The sequence below is a fragment of the Dermacentor silvarum genome, chromosome 1 (genome assembly GCF_013339745.2).
Source record: "Dermacentor silvarum isolate Dsil-2018 chromosome 1, BIME_Dsil_1.4, whole genome shotgun sequence".
Classification (NCBI taxonomy): Eukaryota; Metazoa; Arthropoda; class Arachnida; order Ixodida; family Ixodidae; genus Dermacentor; species Dermacentor silvarum.
The window spans coordinates 337,199,281-337,219,011 of record NC_051154.1 but is presented as its reverse complement, the minus strand read 5'-3'; the positions used below and the strand labels follow the sequence as shown (position 1 = coordinate 337,219,011).

At 46.7% G+C, this 19,731-nt stretch overlaps 1 protein-coding gene across 2 annotated transcripts in view; it reads left to right on the top strand.

Annotated features, from left to right (window-relative positions):
- LOC125942305 (uncharacterized) overlaps nucleotides 1–19,234 on the top strand; it is a 72,812-nt gene extending 53,578 nt beyond the window's left edge. For both annotated transcript variants that reach the window (XM_049660469.1, XM_049660468.1), the window contains 4 exons: nucleotides 10,688–10,787; nucleotides 14,687–14,726; nucleotides 14,785–14,859; nucleotides 17,555–19,234. In XM_049660469.1, the coding sequence (XP_049516426.1) occupies nucleotides 10,688–10,787; nucleotides 14,687–14,726; nucleotides 14,785–14,859; nucleotides 17,555–18,417 (1,078 nt within the window). In that variant the 3' untranslated portion in view covers nucleotides 18,418–19,234. The remainder of the gene's footprint in view (nucleotides 1–10,687; nucleotides 10,788–14,686; nucleotides 14,727–14,784; nucleotides 14,860–17,554) is intronic.
- Nucleotides 19,235–19,731: the final 497 nt, after the last annotated feature.

Below are 19,731 nucleotides of genomic sequence, written 5' to 3'. Positions count from 1 at the left end.
CTCTACCGTGCACCCCAGATGGCAACCGCTGGGTTATCGTCACCGCGGACCACCTCACGCGCTACGCCGAAATCAGCGCTTCCGGTGGCCACAGAAAGTGAAATTGGCTTGTTCATGCTTCGCAACCTTGTTCTTCGACACGGTGCGCCTCGCGAGCTACTGAGTGACCGTGGTCGTTCATTCCTCTCCGAAGCTGTAGAAGCCCTCCTCCAGGAATGCAACATTGTCCATAGAACTACAAGCACATATCATCCGCAAACCAATGGTATGACTGAATGCTTTAATCGTACTCTTGGCGACATGCTCGTCATGTACGTTTCCACTAACCACACTAACTGGGACAGCATCCTTCCCTTTGTTATGTATGCTTACGATAGTGCCACTCAGCCTACCACGGGATTCTCTCCCTTCTTTCTTCTTTATGGTCGAGAACCTTCCTCGTTTAGGGACACGATTCTTTTGTATCGCCCCGACACTTCAGAATCTACTCCTCTATCCGAAGCCGCCACTTAAGCCAAAGAATGTCTTGAGATTACCCGCTCACTTACCGCGCAAGATCAGGCCACCCAGAAACATAGTCGAGATGAAGGCCTGTGTTTTCCATCATATTCACCTGGAATGCTGGTATGACTTCACGTTCCCTCCTCTACTCCTGGCCTTCCCACAAAGTTCAGCTCAAAGTACGCCGGCTCTTACCGGGTTCTCTGACCGACATTCCCGGTCAACTACGTTATTGAGCCTATTCACCCATCTACGGACCAACGGCATCGCGGACGCGAAACTGTTCATACCGACCGACTGAAGCCGCACTATGACCCACCAGTGCTACCTGTTCCATAGGTCGCCAGGATGGCTCCTTTTTCACCGGGGAGTTATTGTAGTGAGAAATACGGGGGCCCGCAGAAGACGAAGAATAAGACGTTTGTTGTTGGTGCTCGCGCTCGCTTTGTTTGGCCGTTGCCTGCTTTCTGCACATTCATATAAACGCCGAGCGCATCTTCATTGAACACGTACTATCGGGTCATTTAACCTATCATCACAGTTGATGTGATTGTGTTGCAGTATTTAGCATGGTAACAATTCTTGGCAGGGGCAAAATGTGAACTGCCAGAGAAATTCTTGGAAGCTTTCAGATTTAGAAGCACGATGACATGTGCGCCAGTGTACCGTCACTCACCCTAACTAAAAAAGATTGTACCTAGAACCATGATTGCGGTGAGAAGTTCGAGATCTGACATGTGTGTGACGTGGTAATTGTAGTGTTCCTCTATACCGGCGCCTGCACTTGATGAGAACTTTTGGGGTTATGTCGGCAATAAAGTTCAGTTAGATTGGCGTATGTCCTGTGTACTCCTTGTACCTTGTGTATGGGTTTCTTTCGCTGGTTTTTCTGTTAGTTGACCACGTACCTACTCTATACCTGCCAACTATCCCGAATTGTCTGGGAGCCTCCCGAATCGTTCTCATATCTCCCGATTGTACAGAAGCGGCCTAAAATCTCCCCAAAAGTAGCCGCCACAGCACGCATTTTTTTCTTTTACGCCCTGTTATATAACCGCGCGAGTAATTTAAGCGGCATGGAAGTAGTTAGTCACCAACATGCACCTTAAATCGTGGTAGCGGCCACCGGCACCAACACCAACTCGAGCAACTGAAGAGCCCTGCCATATTGGATTTGCCGGATTGGCTCGTCTCAGGCTGGGTCACGCATTTTAGCAATCCAGTCGTTATGACCGTGAATGCGTTAGGCTTCATTTGGCTTTGTCAGGTTGTCGAGTGAAGTGCGAATGCCAAACTTCTCTGTTTCCCCAAGTTTACAGTATTTTCCGGTCTATAACTCGCACCTTTGTATAAGACGCACCCCCCTCAAAGCGGCAGTTCTTCCAGAAAAAACAAACTTATATACTGTATTTACGCGATTGTAAGTCGACTCGAATGTAGGTCAACCCCCCCAAAATTGCGTGTCTCAAAAAAAGGGGGGGTGTGGAAGAAAAACCATGCGAGTGCATTTTACACAAGGGAAATTTATTGATGGGGTTGCTAAGACTACTCATTGTAACTGGAGTCAACCTTACTGGTACTGCTGCCATCATAGCTGCTGCGGTCCCACAGCACGTCGTCATCAAGTGTGAGTTCACACTTCGCGAACGACCGCACGAAGACATCGCGCGGTACAGCTGCCCACGCAGAGGACCCACCTGCACACAGTAGCCCGGGAGGCCCTCACATGCCCACTTGGGTTAAGTTCACGGTTTTCTGTGGATATCCACTCGTATTCATGGTGCAGGAGATCCTTAAAAGGCTCGTTGACCCCCAAATCAAGAGGCTGAAGCTGCCCCATCAAGCCACCGGAGATTACGAGCATGTCGGTACGCTCCTTCTGAAGCACCGCTTTCACCTTGGTGGTGAGGTGGCCCCGGAATGAGTCCAACATTAGCAGGTTGGGGATCTCTCTATTGAGGGATGCCCCCGGCCTCAGGAGCCACACCAGATGGTACCACTCCACTACCATTTTATCTGTCATAAAGCCCTTTGCATTCGCACGTACCACAATGCCTTTAGGAAGTGTTTCTTTAGGCATTATCTTCCTTTTGAACACGGATGTACGGGGGAAGCTGGGTGCCGTCCACCTAGCATGACAGTAAAACACAGCTTTTCATTGCCTGTTGTGAGCAGATTCACATCGCGTGCTCCTTTCACGCTCACTGTTGTATTGCTGGTCATGTCAAATTATACGGGAGTTTGGTTGGCATTGCCAATCCGGGCGAGCAAATATCGTCGGGAGTCGCGAAGTTTCAGGAAGTGCCTATGGAAGGCAACGACTTTCTCCTCGTATGCAGCCAGCAACTTTTGGCACACGCTGGTGCGTCAACGCAAGGAGAAGCCAGCCCTCTTCATAAATTTAGATGCCCAGGCCCTGCTAGCTTTGAAGTGACTCCTTGGAATCCCTGCTTCCGCAGCGAAGACACGGGCTTGTTGCGTGATCATTTCACATGTGACCAACAGTGATCGATTGCATAGATCAGTCATGTATGCCGCAAGTGAAAGCGACAAGGTGCTGTGCCAACAGAGCACCGTAGAGGCAGCTAGGCCAGCTGGGAATGAATTGGCAGAGTCACCGAGTGTGGGCGTCGCAGGAATTGTTAGCGAGGTCGTTAACCAAGTACAGAGTACTGCTGACCCGACAGACACGAGCACCCATGTCGAGTCAGGGCTGCATGTCGAAGTGCCATGCCAGCTGAACGATGCAGTTGAGGGCAGTTCGCAGGAGTGCGAACTGCGTAGCTCTAAGGAAAATAGCTGCATGGTTCACGGATCGGTGAAGCTGTCCGCAAGTCTCGGTAGCCAAAAGAGGGATGATTTAAGTACGAATCATTCCAACTGTGGTGAGACAGCGATCGAGACCGACGAGCTATGTGTCGATGCACAGCCTGAGCTGGCCAACGCCGTAGTGGGCAGTTCGTAGGATTGCGAGTTGCGTAGCTCGAGTAAAGACTGCTGCATTGTTCCAGAGTTGGTTGAGCTGTCCGCCAGTTGAGGCAAAGAAAGATATGATTTACAGTTAAACTTGGATATAGCGAAATTGACAAATTCCCGAAAAACTTCGTTATAAAGAGGATTTCGTTATATGCAGGTTCGGCACGAAAATTCGAAAAAGAAACGCTTACCATATTTACTCGATTCTAACGCGCCCTCAATTGTAACGCGCACCCGTTTTCCGTTTTCGTCGAAGCACTCATCCTTGGAATGTCACACCAGGTACCGGATGCGTGGACGCGTGTCGTTTCGCACAAGCGCGAGGCATCGAAAACGAAGAGCGAGCATCACGACGGCGTTGTAGCGTCGTATAGTGTTACAGTAGAACCCCGCTGTTACGTTCCCGGCTGTTCGTTTTCGGCCGGTCCCGGCACAGCTCCCATAGAACCCAATGCATTGGTAACCCCGCTGTTGCGTCGCAACTGTGGGACCGTTCCCACATCATACGTTGCGAACTGCCACCCCGCGCCGGCCCGAGCGGCTATTTTGACTTTTCATGTCGCTTGGCTTGGTGGCTTGACGATGGCATTGGCCGCCAACAGTGCTGGGGGCGACAACCTTGACGTATTTTCGGTTTCCGCCAGAAAAAGTTACGCAAGTTTAGTTTCGTTGTTCTTGGCATGTCCTGCAAAGTCAAAAAGGAAGAAAACATGCATGAGACGTAAGTATACGTTGAGTTGTGATCACACAGCTAGTGCAGTTTTAATTACGTATCCATAGAGTTGACGTGACTGTTCAGTGGCACGAGTACCTGCGATAACTAGTCCACTGTGATAAAGTATGAAGAGGCTGTTCGTGAAGTTAGGCTGCAAAAGGTATGTTGAAGCATTGGTTTTAGAGCTTTTGGTTTAGCTCTACGTATACCTTTGCTCTTGCACAGTGCGACAGTTGGGTTTTGTCAAACTCAAAGGAACAGGAGCGCTTGCTTTGGTGGCACAAAATTTTGGGGTCGTAATTTGCAATCATATTGACATTTTGGTTTGAAGCCTGGTGAGTTGGCAGCTGATTCCGGGCGTTTGCACGCTGTGTGGTTGCTGGGATCGACTCTAATGTGCCGGTTGTTGTGAGATGGTTGGAAGCATTCCGAGTTGTGCAGTTGTTGCAGAGTGCAAAACCATCTTCTTGGTCACCAGCCATTCTCATCCTGACCAGCGGTTGTCAGCGCTGGACAGTCGAGATTTTCCGGGCTGTGGAGGAGCTGTTATGAATGGCAGGGTCAGCGACCTTCAACCCTCTCCTGCTTTCCTGCGAGAATCGCCTCGAATTGAAAATGCGTCCCACGGGAAAGACCAGCGGTGACACCATGGCGAGACATCTTTCAACGAATACATGCTTGCTGGATGCCACTTCGTGTCGCCGACCTTGACGCTGGAACCGAGAAACTCTTGGGAAAGTGCGTTCTATGCCGTTTCGTTATTGTGGTATTAAGTAGTTTTGTTTATATAACCTAGATGGCGCTAGGCACGCACCTTATCACGTCAGCTGACACATGCAACTGTATATATGGTCATCACGAACTAATAAAAACAGTGTTGTTCAAGGTACGGACTGGTGCGGTTCACTTCGCGGTTCTCCGGCACCCAAGGGGTAGTCGGGCAGGGCAGACTTGCAGATACAACAGTTGGTGATGAAGGTGGGATGGGACCAAAAGTGGAAGCAATGAGCCTACATCAACCGCCAGAGTTTCTGCCGACGCCCGGGAAGCCTGCCATTCCTTGTATGCAGTGGCACCACCTTTTCAAGAATTATCTCCTTGCATCGGGGAGCGACACCCACCCACCTGCACGTCGTAAAGAATTGCTACTGCACTGTTTGGGTACTGAAGGCCAACTCTTGCACTACGCATGGCCGGAGAAGACACCGTCGACGCCGCATGCAGAAAAGGATAAAGGCGGCATGAGTGACGAGTATGATGCAGCAGTGGCTACGGTGGATGCTTACTTCACTTCTAAAACGAGATGCTTACTTCACTTCTAAAACGAACGTCGTCGTGGAGCGGCATGGGTTCGGACAGTGCATCCAACTGCCTGGGGAGACTGCAGCAGCATTCGTTACAGCGTTGCGCAAGTTGGCATTGAGTTGCTACTTCGGCGAGCAAGTTGACGATTTCATTCATGACTAACTTGTAGCGAAAACGAGAAACCATGTTCTTCGGGAATGCCTACTTCTAGAAGGCTCTTCGCTTACTCTTGAACGTGTGCTGGCTATTGCGAACAGTATTGAAGAACCTACGAAATACTCGCTTGAGCTGCAGTCATCAGCTGCGAGCATTCAAAAGGTGGAAAAATGCAATACGGTGTGTAGCCGCTGTCGCTACATTTGCATGATTCTATGCCGTACAGAATCCCGATTACCGCTACCGCAGCAGCACAAGTCTTGTTTTCGTTCCGGGTCTTCACAGCATCTTGCAGATTACAAGAAACGCAAGGTGTAGAATAAAATACGCAGCAAATGCTTCAAACGAGGACATTTTCAGCGTGTCTGTAAGAGCGGCATACCAAACGAGCGGGCCCTCACGGTCCGAGATGTCGATACCTGCTGTACATCCGGCGACCTCAACGTCTTGCTTCCCACGCGACCGAGCAAAGGAGGAATACACATCCAAGTCCTCGTGCAAGATGTACCCATACGTTTCCTCGTAGATACAGGTCTGCTGTATTGATTCTGTCCACCATCACGTATTCAAGGTTGAAATGCCTTTCCATGCAGCCGGCATCAGCGCCACTTTACGAAAAATCGTTCTAGGTGCACGATAAGCACATAGGGGATATTTGACAGTGCCAGTCGTCTTCCAGGGCCGACATGCCGAGATACTTTTCTACGTTGTCAACGATGCCATTGACATCCTCGGCATCGAAGCCATCGAAGCACTGCGGCTGCACTTTAACGGTATGTCATTGCAATGCACTCACATTACGCATTGCACTTAAGGCCTTGTGGCAAGCACCACAAGGCCTTGATATGGAACTGTTTTGTCAGTTTTTGCACTTGTTTGATGGAAAGTTAGGTCTCGCAACAAATTTTGTTGATAAGGTCAAGATAAGAGAAGGAATCACGCCTGTCGCTGCTAAGTTACGGCGCATGCCATTTTTGGTGTGAGATCCGGTAAGTGAAGAGCTGCAGTGCCTTGAGCATGATAATGTCATGGAAAAAGTTGATGCGTCTGAATGGGTATCGCCAATTGTAGTAGTTACAAAAAAAAATGGCAAGAATTTGTGTCGATCTGCGTGAACCAAACAAAGTTGTTGACAAATTTCCACTGCCGCCCACGGAAGAACCATTGCACAAACTTCAAGGTGCAAGGTATTTTTCCAAGATTGACTTAGCAACTGCCTACCACCAAGTCCTGCTGAGTCCTGAAAGCAGAGGATTGACTACCTTCATCATCGATAGTGGATTATACAGATTCAAACGCGTCTGCTTTGGCCTTGCATCGGCACGATCTGCCTTTCAGAAAATTATGGTCACTATTTTGCAGAACTGCAAAAACACTTTGTGCTACAACAATGATGTCATTGTGTATGGAAGCACACGTGAGGAACACTTCAAGAATGTGAAACAAGTCTGGCACTTGATTGCAAAGTCTAGATTGAAGCTGAATGACAAGTGCACGTTCAATGTACAAGAAATAGACTTTCTTGGTCACAGGATCAGTCACAAGGGGATACGCCCTTAACAAAGCAACATCGATGCCATCAAGACTGCACCAGCATCCACAGATATTGGCACTTTGCGCTCATTCTTGGCCATGGTGGGCTATTACACCAACTTTGGGCCTGATTATGCAGTGCTTGTCGAGCCTCTTCGTGAATTGCTATGTAAGAATACCCCATTCACTTGGAATGACATGAGACAAGTTTGTTTCGACCAGCTGAAAAGTTCCTTGGCCATAAGATGTTTACAGCAATTTGATCCTGCGAGTGGCATTATTGTCACTACAGATGTCTCGTCCATTGGTTTGGGAGCGGTGTTGCAGCTGACAAGAAATGATGAGCTTGTAACGATTGCTTTGGCTTCTCGCAGGCTTGCCCCACAGGAACAGAAGTATTCTGATGGGGAACTGGAGGCCCTTGCTGTTTGTGGGCATGTGAACATTGGAGAGTATACCTTCGGGGTCGCCCATTCACATTGCACGCCGACCACCAGGCTCTGGTCACACTCCTGAGTACAAAAGGAGTAGGTCGACGTCTGTTCTGGATTGCAAGGTGGTAGGCCAGGCTTCTAGCATACAACTTTATTATTGAATTCCAGAAGGACGACAAGGATACTGTTGCTGATGCTCTTTCAAGGATGCGCCTCTGAGGTCATGTGGAGCAGGAAGAGAGAGTGGGGCATTTGCATTGTCTCAACTTGCGTTACTCATGTGGAGTTTATCTTTCAAACAATGCAGGACCCTCTGCTTCAACAGGTCATAAAGTGGGCGACTTTGGGATGGCCTGCAGTGAAGATGTTGCCTCCCGAGGCAGTTCCGTTCTACCGAGTGTGGACTGAGCTCTCGATCGTTGGAGACCTCCTGCTTTGTGGAGACAAATTCGTCGTACCTTTGTCCCTCATAGCATGGCTTCTTGAAGCAGCCCACGAGTCCCATCCGGGGATAACAAGGACAAAGCAGCGACTACGTGAACAACACTGGCGGCCTGCTATGTGCAAGCATGTAGAAAAATTGATTGCATCTTGCAGAGTATGCCAATCAGTTCACAAGTCTGCAAAACCGGTGACACCACCTCTGCAGCCTGTTGCATTCCCATCGGCACCATGGCAGAAGCTAGGAATAGATATCGTGGGCCCTTTTTTCTATGTGCCTGCAGATTGCCGTTTTGCCATTATGACCTATGAAAATTTCAGCAAGTGGCCAGAGGTTTGTCTCTCGGCAAAAGTGAGTACCGCAACAGTCATCTCCTTTCTGCGAAGCACCTTCAGCAGGGAAGAATATCCTGACGAGATTGTGAGTGACCACGGTCCTCAATATACAGCCTGTGAGTGACCGTTTTCTTAAGGAACGTGGCATCACCCATGCGTACTCAGGAGTCCACCATCCGCAAGTCAACGGTCAAATAGAAAGGTTTAATCGGGTACTCAAAGAGTACGTTCAAGTCTGCACACGAGAACGTCGGCCTTTGAAGGAAGCTATCACCGACTACCTCGGAGTCTATCGTTTCACGCCGCATGCCCCCACAGGAGTGAAGCCTTCTGTCCTTCACGTCCGTCATCCAACAACAAAACTTGATCTTGTAGGAGGGTCAAGTAAACACTTTTTCCAAGACCCACACGCAACAATGAAAGCCATCTGCAGAAGTGTAGCACAAAAGCAACAAGCAAGTATGTCCTACCATGATCGGTGATGAGCTGCGAAGCATTCGCTGTTAACAATGGCTCCATTGGTTGGAGTCAGGTTGCCAGGTCATGTGCCTAAGGGCGCTTTGAGCTACTCAAGCCCATTCGCCATTGTTGACTAATGTGGCCAAGACACCTACAAACTTAATGATGGCCGCGCTTGGAATTGGGATCGGCTGGTACCCTGTCCTCGACCAGTCACACCACCTACAGTTGCAAGAAGCTGTTTGCCTGAAGTAGTAGCACCGTTTGGCGAGCCACAGCAGCAAAACCATGACCCACCTCAACAGCCATCTGTTTGAACACCAGATGACAGGGACACTCCGGAACTGACGCGTTCGCCAAGGCAAAGAAGACCACCATCGTGGTTTAAGGACTATCAAAAACATTGAGTGCTTATAGTGTTTCCAGTTGTTAATTTGTGAAGTCTTTTTGATGGGGGAGAATGTGGTATTCAGCAGTTGAGGCATGCACCTGTATATATGGTCATCACGGACTAATAAAAACCAGTGTTGTTTGAGCTACGGGCTTGTGCGGTTCACTTCGCGGTTCTGCAGTGCCTATAGCGTAGTTGGGCAGGGCACGACGGTGAATACAACAGTTATGGCCGCTGCTAGCTGCCATAGCTGTTCGACAGAAGAAGTAGCTAATTGCTGGGCCATCCTAGGAACCAAGACACGCCAGATTGGGTCAAACGTGACACCTCCCGTCTACAAGCGTCCCCTCTGTTCTCTATGAAAGTGAGCCGTGTGCGCCCGAGGCTACTTTTACAAGTGGGTTCTGGGAATAAAGGCGCCGGTGTGATTATGTGTTACCCTCGCCCTCAAGAACGAACCTTCGGAGACTTTTGAGGCTCTGGTTGGAGGAAGGTGTGCCCGCCGGTTTCCCTGGCCTAGGGATCTAGGGAGGACAGGAGGGATTTAAGCGGACGTTTGTGGCTCATATAGCTAGTGCTCTCCCTTCTGCTCTGAGATGTAGCCAGTGCTCTCCCAGAACTATGTAGTCTGCTCGCATGTAGTAGCACTGACATGCTCTACAGTGTCTCTATTTCTCTCTCTCTCTGCACCTCCTCTCTATTTCACACTCTTTCCACTTCGGTCAAAACTGCGAGCACCACATTCTGGGTCACTTGTTCCCAGTTGTGACCACTTCATTTTCCCTATCTACTGTAATGCCTTGAGAGAGCTAGATGTCTGGCTCATTTGGTGCCACTGGCATTTGTCTTAAGATTATTTCGCATTTACCCTTCACCCGCATATTTCTTCACCCAGCTTATTTTCTTAGCAGTGAACTGCTTTTTAGCTTGAAAACAGTATTTTAGAGTTCTTAAGTGAAACAGACACCCTTAAAACCATTTGGCCAGGTAATTTTTAGCACATGATTAATAGCCCTTGCATTCAAGGGCTCTCTTAAAGTTTTAGTGTCACTTATATTTGTTACATCATGCATTTTCAACGAAATCCAATTGCCATAGCCCACATTACTAATCAGTTAATGTCATTATTTTAGTGCCTATATGTTTTATGACATTTACAGCGACTGTTTTTTAGGCCCTTTTACAGCCATGTCACATCTGCCATGAGAAATTCATTGTCCACACCATTCACAACTCATCGATAACATTACCATTTGTCATGGTGCTCTTTGGCCATACCTGGCCCTTGCACCATAAAACACCATACATCATCATATTTCGCATTTAAATTAAGGTCGGTGCAGGTTTTGGTGGTTTAATAAAGTGGAAAGTAGCTGTGCATGATCCCATGTACATCCCGTATCGTGCCCCCTGGTGTGGCGCTAAAACATTCCATTAAAGGCCACATGATGCTTTCACTGCAGTATCCAGGCTGGAAAAGAAGCTTCAGGCGTGCACCCAGCAAGCGAAGCAGGCACGCTCCCAGCACAAGAAAGCGATGGTATGTTCCACAACCGACCTGGCTGCCATGCAGTCTGTTTATAGTGTCAGTGCAAAGAAAGGGAAGACCCAGATATATTTTCACTGTAGAAAGAAAAAGTGCAATGTCATTTTGGTTATGACTTTGGGCATTGATAGGTTGTGCTTGTTTGCTGCCTACGGCTATTGTTACATGCTGCTTAGGGAGATCAAGGAGAAGCTGCAGAATTTTGAGCTGGGTTTATTATGCATGTACTAAATTGGATTATGGTTGTGATGATGACAGGTCTTGTGCTTTCACCACAGCTTTACCCCATTTCATACTTAGCGGGCAATGCTGTGAAGGCTGGAGAGATTTCTCTCATTGCTCAGATTTTGGATATGAATGAGAGATATAGGTGTACATTATGTAATTCAGTGTAACATTGCAGTCTCATACTTTTATGTCACAAAATAGGATGGAATTATTACATTACCGTTAATATTGCATTATCTGTGACCAGCAGCTACAGAACACCACTTGCATTCAAGACAAAGCATAGTACACCACATTTAGGAAGTACAAAGATGCACAAATAATACATGGTGTGACATAAGCTTGTTATAGGTATATGAATTAGTTCTGTAGGACGCATTTCAATTAGAAAACAACTGCACTACAAAAATCTGCTGTGTGAGATTTAAGTGACCGCAGTATGCTTGTGTAGCTTCTGCAGTGTTGCCTGCTAAGTATGAAATGGAGTACAGTCGACTTCCATCAATTCGACCCTGATGGGACCGATGGAATTGATCTTATTATCCTGCGGATCGAATTAAACAAGACACAGAAAAAAACGCCAGAACACACTGCTGATTCATTTTGCCTAATTCTAACATGGCCCTGAATCAAATCTGCACCCACTTTATTTGTGTCCAAAGTAGAAGATTAATATACAAACGACATTAAAACTCCTAAACAAAGTAGAAATCTAATGTGCACCCAATTTTTTAGCAAGGAATTTGGCATGAGTCTAATATATGTTGCACAATCACAGCCAGCTTCCTAAAGTCAGCTTCGCCGCATGGTTTTTATTTTCTGCTTTGCCGCACTATATTTATGCTATGCGGTAAAGCATACAGACGCCGCGAAGGCGACTTTGATTTCGTGTCCAATTGCACTGTGTGGGCAATTTTCTGCTCAATTTTCTTCAAAAATAAAAAGAGGCACGTTAGAATTGGGTAAATACCGTAATCAGAATGTGAGCTACGGTTATTGCTTAAAAATCTTCCTCGGGCACACTGAAAATAGATGCTGCCATTAAAGGAATCGCTGTTGGGGTTGCCATAGTGGTCAAACACATGTGTGCTGACTGGTCAAGACTGGTCAAGCTTGAATTCTTCAGCAAAGGCCACTTTTAGGATCAAAATAACAAAGGTTGGGGCCATAGAAATGCCTGGGTGCTGGCCGGGATCAAATTAACTGAAAAATATAATTAACTTGAATCGAAATAATGAAATCCTACTGTATACCGTATTTACTCACATAATGAACGCACCCCCCACTTTTCTAATCAAAATGTGTGTTTTTTCTTTTCCTCCCATAATAATCACACCCTGAACTTGCTGCCGTGAAGTAGGAGAGACACGGTATGATTCGGCGTCTGATATGACATCCGGCGGGTACGATTGTGTTGGATGCTGTATTGGATGCTGAATCGTACCGTGTGTCTCCTACTTTTATTGCGATAGCAATTATATGGACCCTCCAGGCACATTTTTGCTGTCGGCACCGACGATCACGGCTCGATCTCCCATGTTCAAGGAAGGAAAGCGGGGAGCCGCAGCAACTGTGCATTGCACGGCCGCCCACGCCCTACCTTGAAAGCGATCTGCATTGGGGGCTGAGTCTAGGTGCAACGCCGCCTTATGCGTGCTCCCTTCTCGCCGCTCAGTTTGCATTGGAAGCGATACACAGCATGAAGGTCACTTCACTTGCTGTTGCTGCCGCGCTTCCTCACGCCAGCGTTTTGACAGCGAGTGTTGGTGGTCATCGAGTGTGATGTGTTCATGTCTGCCTGTTCGCGTGTGACACCATGCTTGTAGATTTAGTTAGAGAATGTTTATGAGTTTATACGGCCGATAAAACTGCTATCCTTACTTCGTATCGCTGTCTATGCATTTGCAATCGCAATCGTTTGTTCACCTGCGACTTTTTTAGAGATGGCCACGGAAAGAAAACTCTCTCAAAATTTTACCCCGCAAAATGAATGCACCCCCAACTTTGCACTTGATTTTCGGCAAAAAAGTGCATTCATTAAAAAAAAAGTAAATATGGTAGTGTAATTTGACACTCTGAGCTCCGTTCTCTGTGAACTGCTGGCATGCACACAGTTTGTGATTGTTATCATTACTCAACTTGCTTTAGTAACTTAAGTGACTCGGAGCATTTAGGAATATGTAAATTAAAGTCATGTCACACTTACCAGCCAAGGCATGCATTGGCCACGGGGCCTCCCTCCAGCTCACTTTGATAATTAATAGTACAGTTGACTTGGTTGACTTGATTGAAGCATGGAACTGTGGTGACATCATGTCACATCATGCACTGTCCCAATTTCATTTGGATTGGTGTGAGTAAGCGCAGTAACCAGCACGACCAAGTTGCTGTGAAGATCTAATAAGAAATGAGAGATATACTTGGAATATGCAAGATGACCATGAAATGCTAAGCCACCACTCCAACTGCATAAGTACCGAATTTATTGAGAGCTTGCAGTATCCTCATCACTAGATGAGAGGAAGCTATTGAAGAAAACGTGCAGTAGCTGTTCTTCGTGGATAAAATTTGTAAGCTTTTAAGCTTGCGGCCTATTTTTCTTTATATTTGTTTCAATAATTTGATTTTTTAATTAAATTTGACATTTGCTGAGCTAATTTTACTCCATAGTTAAAACAAATGTCTGGATTGCAGATTAACAAGGGAAGCCTTAGACGAAAGCCAACATTTGGCAAGAAGACTCGTCCCCTTGTTGAAATGTTGGCTCTAAACTGAGGCTTTTCTTGTCCACCTAGAGTTAATCAATTCAAGCCTCCATCCTCATGAGGCCTATTTGCCTTGTTTTGCATGTTTATTTATTTAGGTTGTATTTATCCAGATTGCTGTCTTTGTTGTGTTGCAGCTGACAAATATAGTGGGACAGTTTCAAAATGCTGCGGATCTGCTGTGTTTGCAGCGGGAGGAGGTTCACATAGCATCCGTTTTATGAGTCTACGCTTGCTAGGCTGCTCCTGAATATGTGAACAAATGGCCTCAGTGACCCAGAATTCAGTGTCCTTGCTCAAGACCAGGGGAGTGTGGCAGTACACGGCATTGGGACAGCAGTAAACTAGACTGTTGTTTGGGCAGAACAGCAGCAGCAAGCAACAACCATCAGAACAACTGAAATAAGTGTTAAAGGGACAACTGAAGAACCCCAGTAAACCAGCATAGACTAGTAAGGCATTTTTATTTTCATTCATTTGGCAGAACATGGTTGGTTATTACTGGAGAAAATGACAGGCCCTTTCTTGACTTTTATGTCAAAACCTTTGCACAGGTGCATCAGTGTGATGTGACACATTTCAGCATATTTTCGGATATTGGCCACTCCGATGCTGCAAAATCTTCTTGAAACTTGCGAGGTTGAGTCCTTTAGAATGCTATGTAGTCGATCTTAACTGACCTCTGTGAAACATTGGGGAGAAAGAAGTTGGTACGTGGGACTAAGACCATGGTGGGGAAGCAGCTATGTTGTTACTGGTATGCCTCGGTGAGGTGCACCAGTCATGTACATGCAACACCTTGTGCAAGTCCTGTAGGAATTGCTTATGCTGCGCAAGAGACAGTCTATGCCACTGTGTGTTTGTCCTGCCAGAGGTGCTCACCAGTTTCCTCCACTGCAGGGCTGGCTTCGAGGCTTTCATAAACTGCTGAGACATCCAGGTAAGCGACACCTCTGTTGCCCATGCTGTGACAGCTCCAGCTTGCTTGATATTTGCAGAGTCTTGGACCAGCAAGGAGTTGCAGCTGCAAGTGGAGCACCTCGCCACCCTCGTGCACGCTGAGGAAAGCTCAGGTAGGATTGGCACATGGGCCTTGTTTCAAGCAGTGCAAGCTGAGCCAACTGACCCCACAACAAAACTTTTGTGGACATGTGGTACACAAAAGAATAGGGCACACAAAGAGCCAACACAGCTGCTGCCCCCCATTGCTGTAGTTAAAATGAACCTCTTCTTTTGCATGCAGTGCATGCAAAAGAACAGGTTCTTGTCATTGTGAAGGCACAGTCATTTACAACCTGGCCCAATTTATTTTACTGCTTTGAATGGCATGGACTAGCTACAATTGTGTGAAGCAACCAATTGTGCTCAAGGCAACAAAGTTATGGCATGCAGCCAATGCCTGTGATGCACTTAGGCTGGTTTGGCTTGTGACATCAGCCATACAAGTGACTTCCTTGTAATAAACATGCACAAAGCACGCTGTTCTATCCAGTTATCTGGAGTAAGGGCTGGTTTTAAAAAATAATTTGTTAAGTTCTTCAAGCAATAGTGAAAAATTGTTCTTGTGTGCATATTTTTAATGTGAGGTTCACAGCAAGCACCAAAGTCTTTAATTGCTGTGTGCTCTCGTCAATTCAAATTGTAATGCAATTCAAGAATTGCTTGATTAAAGTCATGTTAAGGCTAAAGGCAAATATTACAATATGTGTTGAGTGTACTGTGCCGGTTACAAAGTGGTTGGTGCATCCTGAGGTATATTGGACATATTTGCGAGTACATTCATAAGCTACGATAACATAGCAAGGCCGACTAATAAGAACACAAACAAAAACAGACATGAACAAATACTACATTTGCTGCCTGCATCTGTTTTTGTTCACGTTCTTATTATATTCGCGCCTTTTATACTATGGCATGTAAGCACCAACTTGCCCCACAACAAGCTTTGCTAGAATTCACAAGTTAGTTCAAGCATTGTAAAAAGTCAAATTTTAATTTTTGCAATTGGTCAAACAGATATTTGTGAAAAATTATAGGAATATGTACACTTGTACATTCTTAACATACTTTGTAACTATAATGTAGATCTGCATCCAGACTGTTGATGTGTTCGAGATTATATATTTACTTTGCTCACCGAAATAAATCGAAAACATTATTTTGGTCAGATGTATTATGGGTGGATGGGCTCTAACAAAGCAATGCCACTGGTAGAAAGGAGCATAAGTCTCAATGATGCCACTGTACCAATGCCATGGTTCTAAAGATTGGTCAGCATCACAGACATTTACACTTGTAACAGCACCAGCAACGCGCAGAACTGCTGACGCTGATCTGGTCGAAAACCTCCGAGTTGCCACCAGAGGCACCAGCAACAGTCAAGTATGCCGCACGCATTCGATGCAAACGCGGGCAAAACGCCGATGGCGTTGACAACAGTTCTGCGCATTGCTGGTGCTGCTACACACTATCTCGAGAAAATGCCGATACAGTGGTTCGATGCAGCAATGAGTGATAGCAGGCATTGTTCTATTTGAGTCTGGCAACATAGCTTAGAGTTCAGTTTGCCATTCAGTGGATTGTCATTTTGTTTATTGGATACAACTGCAGTGTTGAAGAGCAGGATCTGCAGTTATGCAGCATGTTTCAGCATTAAGAATATTAACAAGCCACATATTCAGGCACACACAAATAGTGACGAAGAAAAGATGAGTATGCACAAAGTGAAAAGTTATTAAAAAAGATTATTTTCAGGTGTAAGTAAAATCCGAAAAAGGTATGGTGAATTGTGGGAAAATAAAAACACAGTGCTGTGGAACCTGAGCAAGCAGTTACGCATCTGGAGGGCCAGCTGTTGTGCAGAACCAAGGAACATACATTTTCTTGCCTGCTGGTGTGACATTATGGTCACTCAAGTGGAGTAGCATGGGCATCGGGATTGTCTTCCTATTTCTCTGCGAGATACCCGTTATCAGGCATATGTAGGCTTTCATGTCTGCATGTCCCTAATAAAATTTGTATACAATGTGTGGGGAATCTTTGTGCTGCAAAAAGGAAGAGTAAATTTATCTGCATATGTTATGGCCAGAGAGCAGCTGGTTGTGTTGAGCCTGCCACGGTGGCTCAGTGGCTAAGGCTTGTGCTGCTGAGCACGAGGTCACGGGATCACATCCCAGCTACGGTGGCCGAGTTTCGCCTCCATCGAAATGCAAAAATGCCCATGTACTTGCATTGTAGTGCACAATAAATAACCTCAGGTGGTCAAAGTAATACGGAGCCTTCCACGACGGCGTGCCTCCTAATCAGAACTGGTTTTGGCACGTAAAACCCCAGAATGTTTTTCGGCTGGCTGTTGATTTCGCCCTATAAGCCACCTTCCATAATCTCTGAAATCATTGTTACCGAAATCTAATACAAAAAATAAGTTTCATGTGCCTAACCCAACAAGTCTGATAAGTTATTTAATGTTTAGTGCAGTCTTTCTGATCTGTTCAATCTTCAAGACAACTTGAAGTTTTTCTGCATGTGCAATTGGAGTAAATTGAGGAAGTAGTAGTTTTTTTGCTGTTTTGCTACGTCATCATCAGCTGCTATGGCAGACTTCGGAATTTGTTTCACTTTTCTGCTCATTCCTATGTTTTCTCAAGTTATCTGTAAGTAATTTGTGGATAGCTGTTCTGCACCTTCCTTTCTGACTTCTTTTTTTTTTGATGTCAACCATCAGCTGTTATAGCTTTTTAGAGGGCATTTATCTTTATTTATTTTCAGATGAAGACTTGCAGCGTGATGCACGTCAGTTGGAAGCACTTCTTCGAGATTATGAAACTTCAACCCAAGAATTGACTACAGAAGACCTGACTACAGAAGACCTGATTGCAAGAGCAAGAGAAATGCAAATTCCAAATCCAATATCCCCATTGCCTCCATCACCACCATCACATTGTATGCTTGTGCCAGATCCAGTGCCCTTTGTGTCATCATACTCCACGCTACTATCAGCTTCATCAGAGCCAGAACCTCCAACACCTTCACCCGAGCTTCGCCCATCAGCAGTTCCATCAGACCACATGCTACTAGCACCATCATCTGAGCAAATGCTATTAGAATGCCCATCACAGCTTGTTCCAGCCGAGCCTTTGTATGTAAATACTCAGTCAGAACTTGTGCCGGCAGCACTTCTGTCAGAGCCTGTGCTGCCGACAGTCCTCCACAACACTGCTCAAATGAAATCGTTGGGCTCAGTTTCACTACTGCCCCACCTAGAACAATTGCAGCAAGGACCTCCCTTGGAGCCATTGCTACCAACATGTTCATCAGATATGATTCCACAAGCAACCCTGTCAACATCAACACCATTGGCACCTATGTCAGATCCTGTGAGGCTCACACAACATTCGGAGTCAGCACCACCTGTTTCAGTGGAATCAGAGCCAACATCATTGATTGTCCTGTCAGAACCAGCATCACCTGCTTCTTCATTGGAACCAAAGTCATTGTTGGCGCCACCTGCTTCTTCGTTGGAACTGGAGTCACTGTCGGCACCACCTGCAAGTTCCTCGAGAGGCCCAAGGCGCTCTCGGCCGAGCCGAGAGCACCGGCTGCCGGCTTGGATGAGATATTACACTAAATAGTTCGTCTGACATGTACAGTCGAGGAGGAGAAATACACAAGTTTGTGAGACCTAAGCCTCTCTACCTAGATGACGGCCTCGAGACCTTGGGCTCTGGCAGCATCTTCGGCCTGCTGGATTTCCTTAAGTTAGTCTTCTGGTGCAGAGCTGACCAGCGCAGTCTCCCACTGCTCTCTGGTCTAGTCGAGTGCAAAATTTTAGAGACCACGGGAGCGGCAACTAAACTGTGTCGCTACGCCTTCTTACGGCTGTGTGCCCAAGTTCGAGAGGGCGTACTGCACACGCGCATCCTTTTATACCTGCCAGTCTGCTCCTTCGGACGCTTAAACCACGCATGTACCGGAATGCGGGCGAGAGCTCAAGGTGCCACTTCTGCAGTCGCCGTGGAATCGCCCGAGTGATGATATCGTCATATCGTAACGAAAACACTCCAGTTGTACTGGGAGCGCGCCACCCTCTGCGCATTACTTCTAGACATTCCGAGGCCCGGAATACATGCTTTGTGTCACTTTTTCTGAAATCGAATTGTGTGATGAGGTCACGAAGCAGCAATGTCTCATGCGCTCTGCGATTCCACGGCGACTGCAGAAGTGGCACCTTGCGTTCTCTCCCACGTTCCGGTGCGCGCGCGGTTGAAGCGACCGAATGAGCAGGCTGGCAGATAAAAAGGACACGCACGCATAGTATGCGCTCTCGAACTTAGGCACGCAGCCATCAGAAGGCGAAGCGATGCAGTTTAGTCGCCGCTCCCATGGTCTCTAAAATTTTGCACTCGACTGTACATATGAGGTCTGTTAGAAAAGTATCCGACCTTATTTTTTTTGCAAACACCTGATGGATATGAAACAAGCATACCAAAGAGTACTACAGGGATGTCCTCTATTGCCTACGTGATGCTGTGCGGCGCAAGAGACTGGAGTTGTGGTCAACAGGAAATTGGCGCATCCATCACGACAATGCTCCTGTACATTCCTCGCACTTGATTCAGACTGTTTTGGCGAAAAACCAGACTCCTGTAGTTCAACAGGCTCCTTACTCTCCTGATATGGCCCCCAGCAACTTCTGGCTGTTTCCCAAAATCAATAGACCATTGAAAAGAGCACAATTTTAGTCAAGAGAGGACATTATGGCTGCAACGACAGCTAAGCTAAACTCCATTCCCAAAGAGGCGTTCTCGGAATGCTTCCAACAATGGCAGCACCGCTGGGAGAAGTGTGTGGAGTCCCAAGGAGACTACTTTGAGCGTGATTAGGTTTCCAACTGTCCAGTTATGCCAGTTTTTTTTCTTCGGCCAAAGGTCGGATACTCTTCTAAC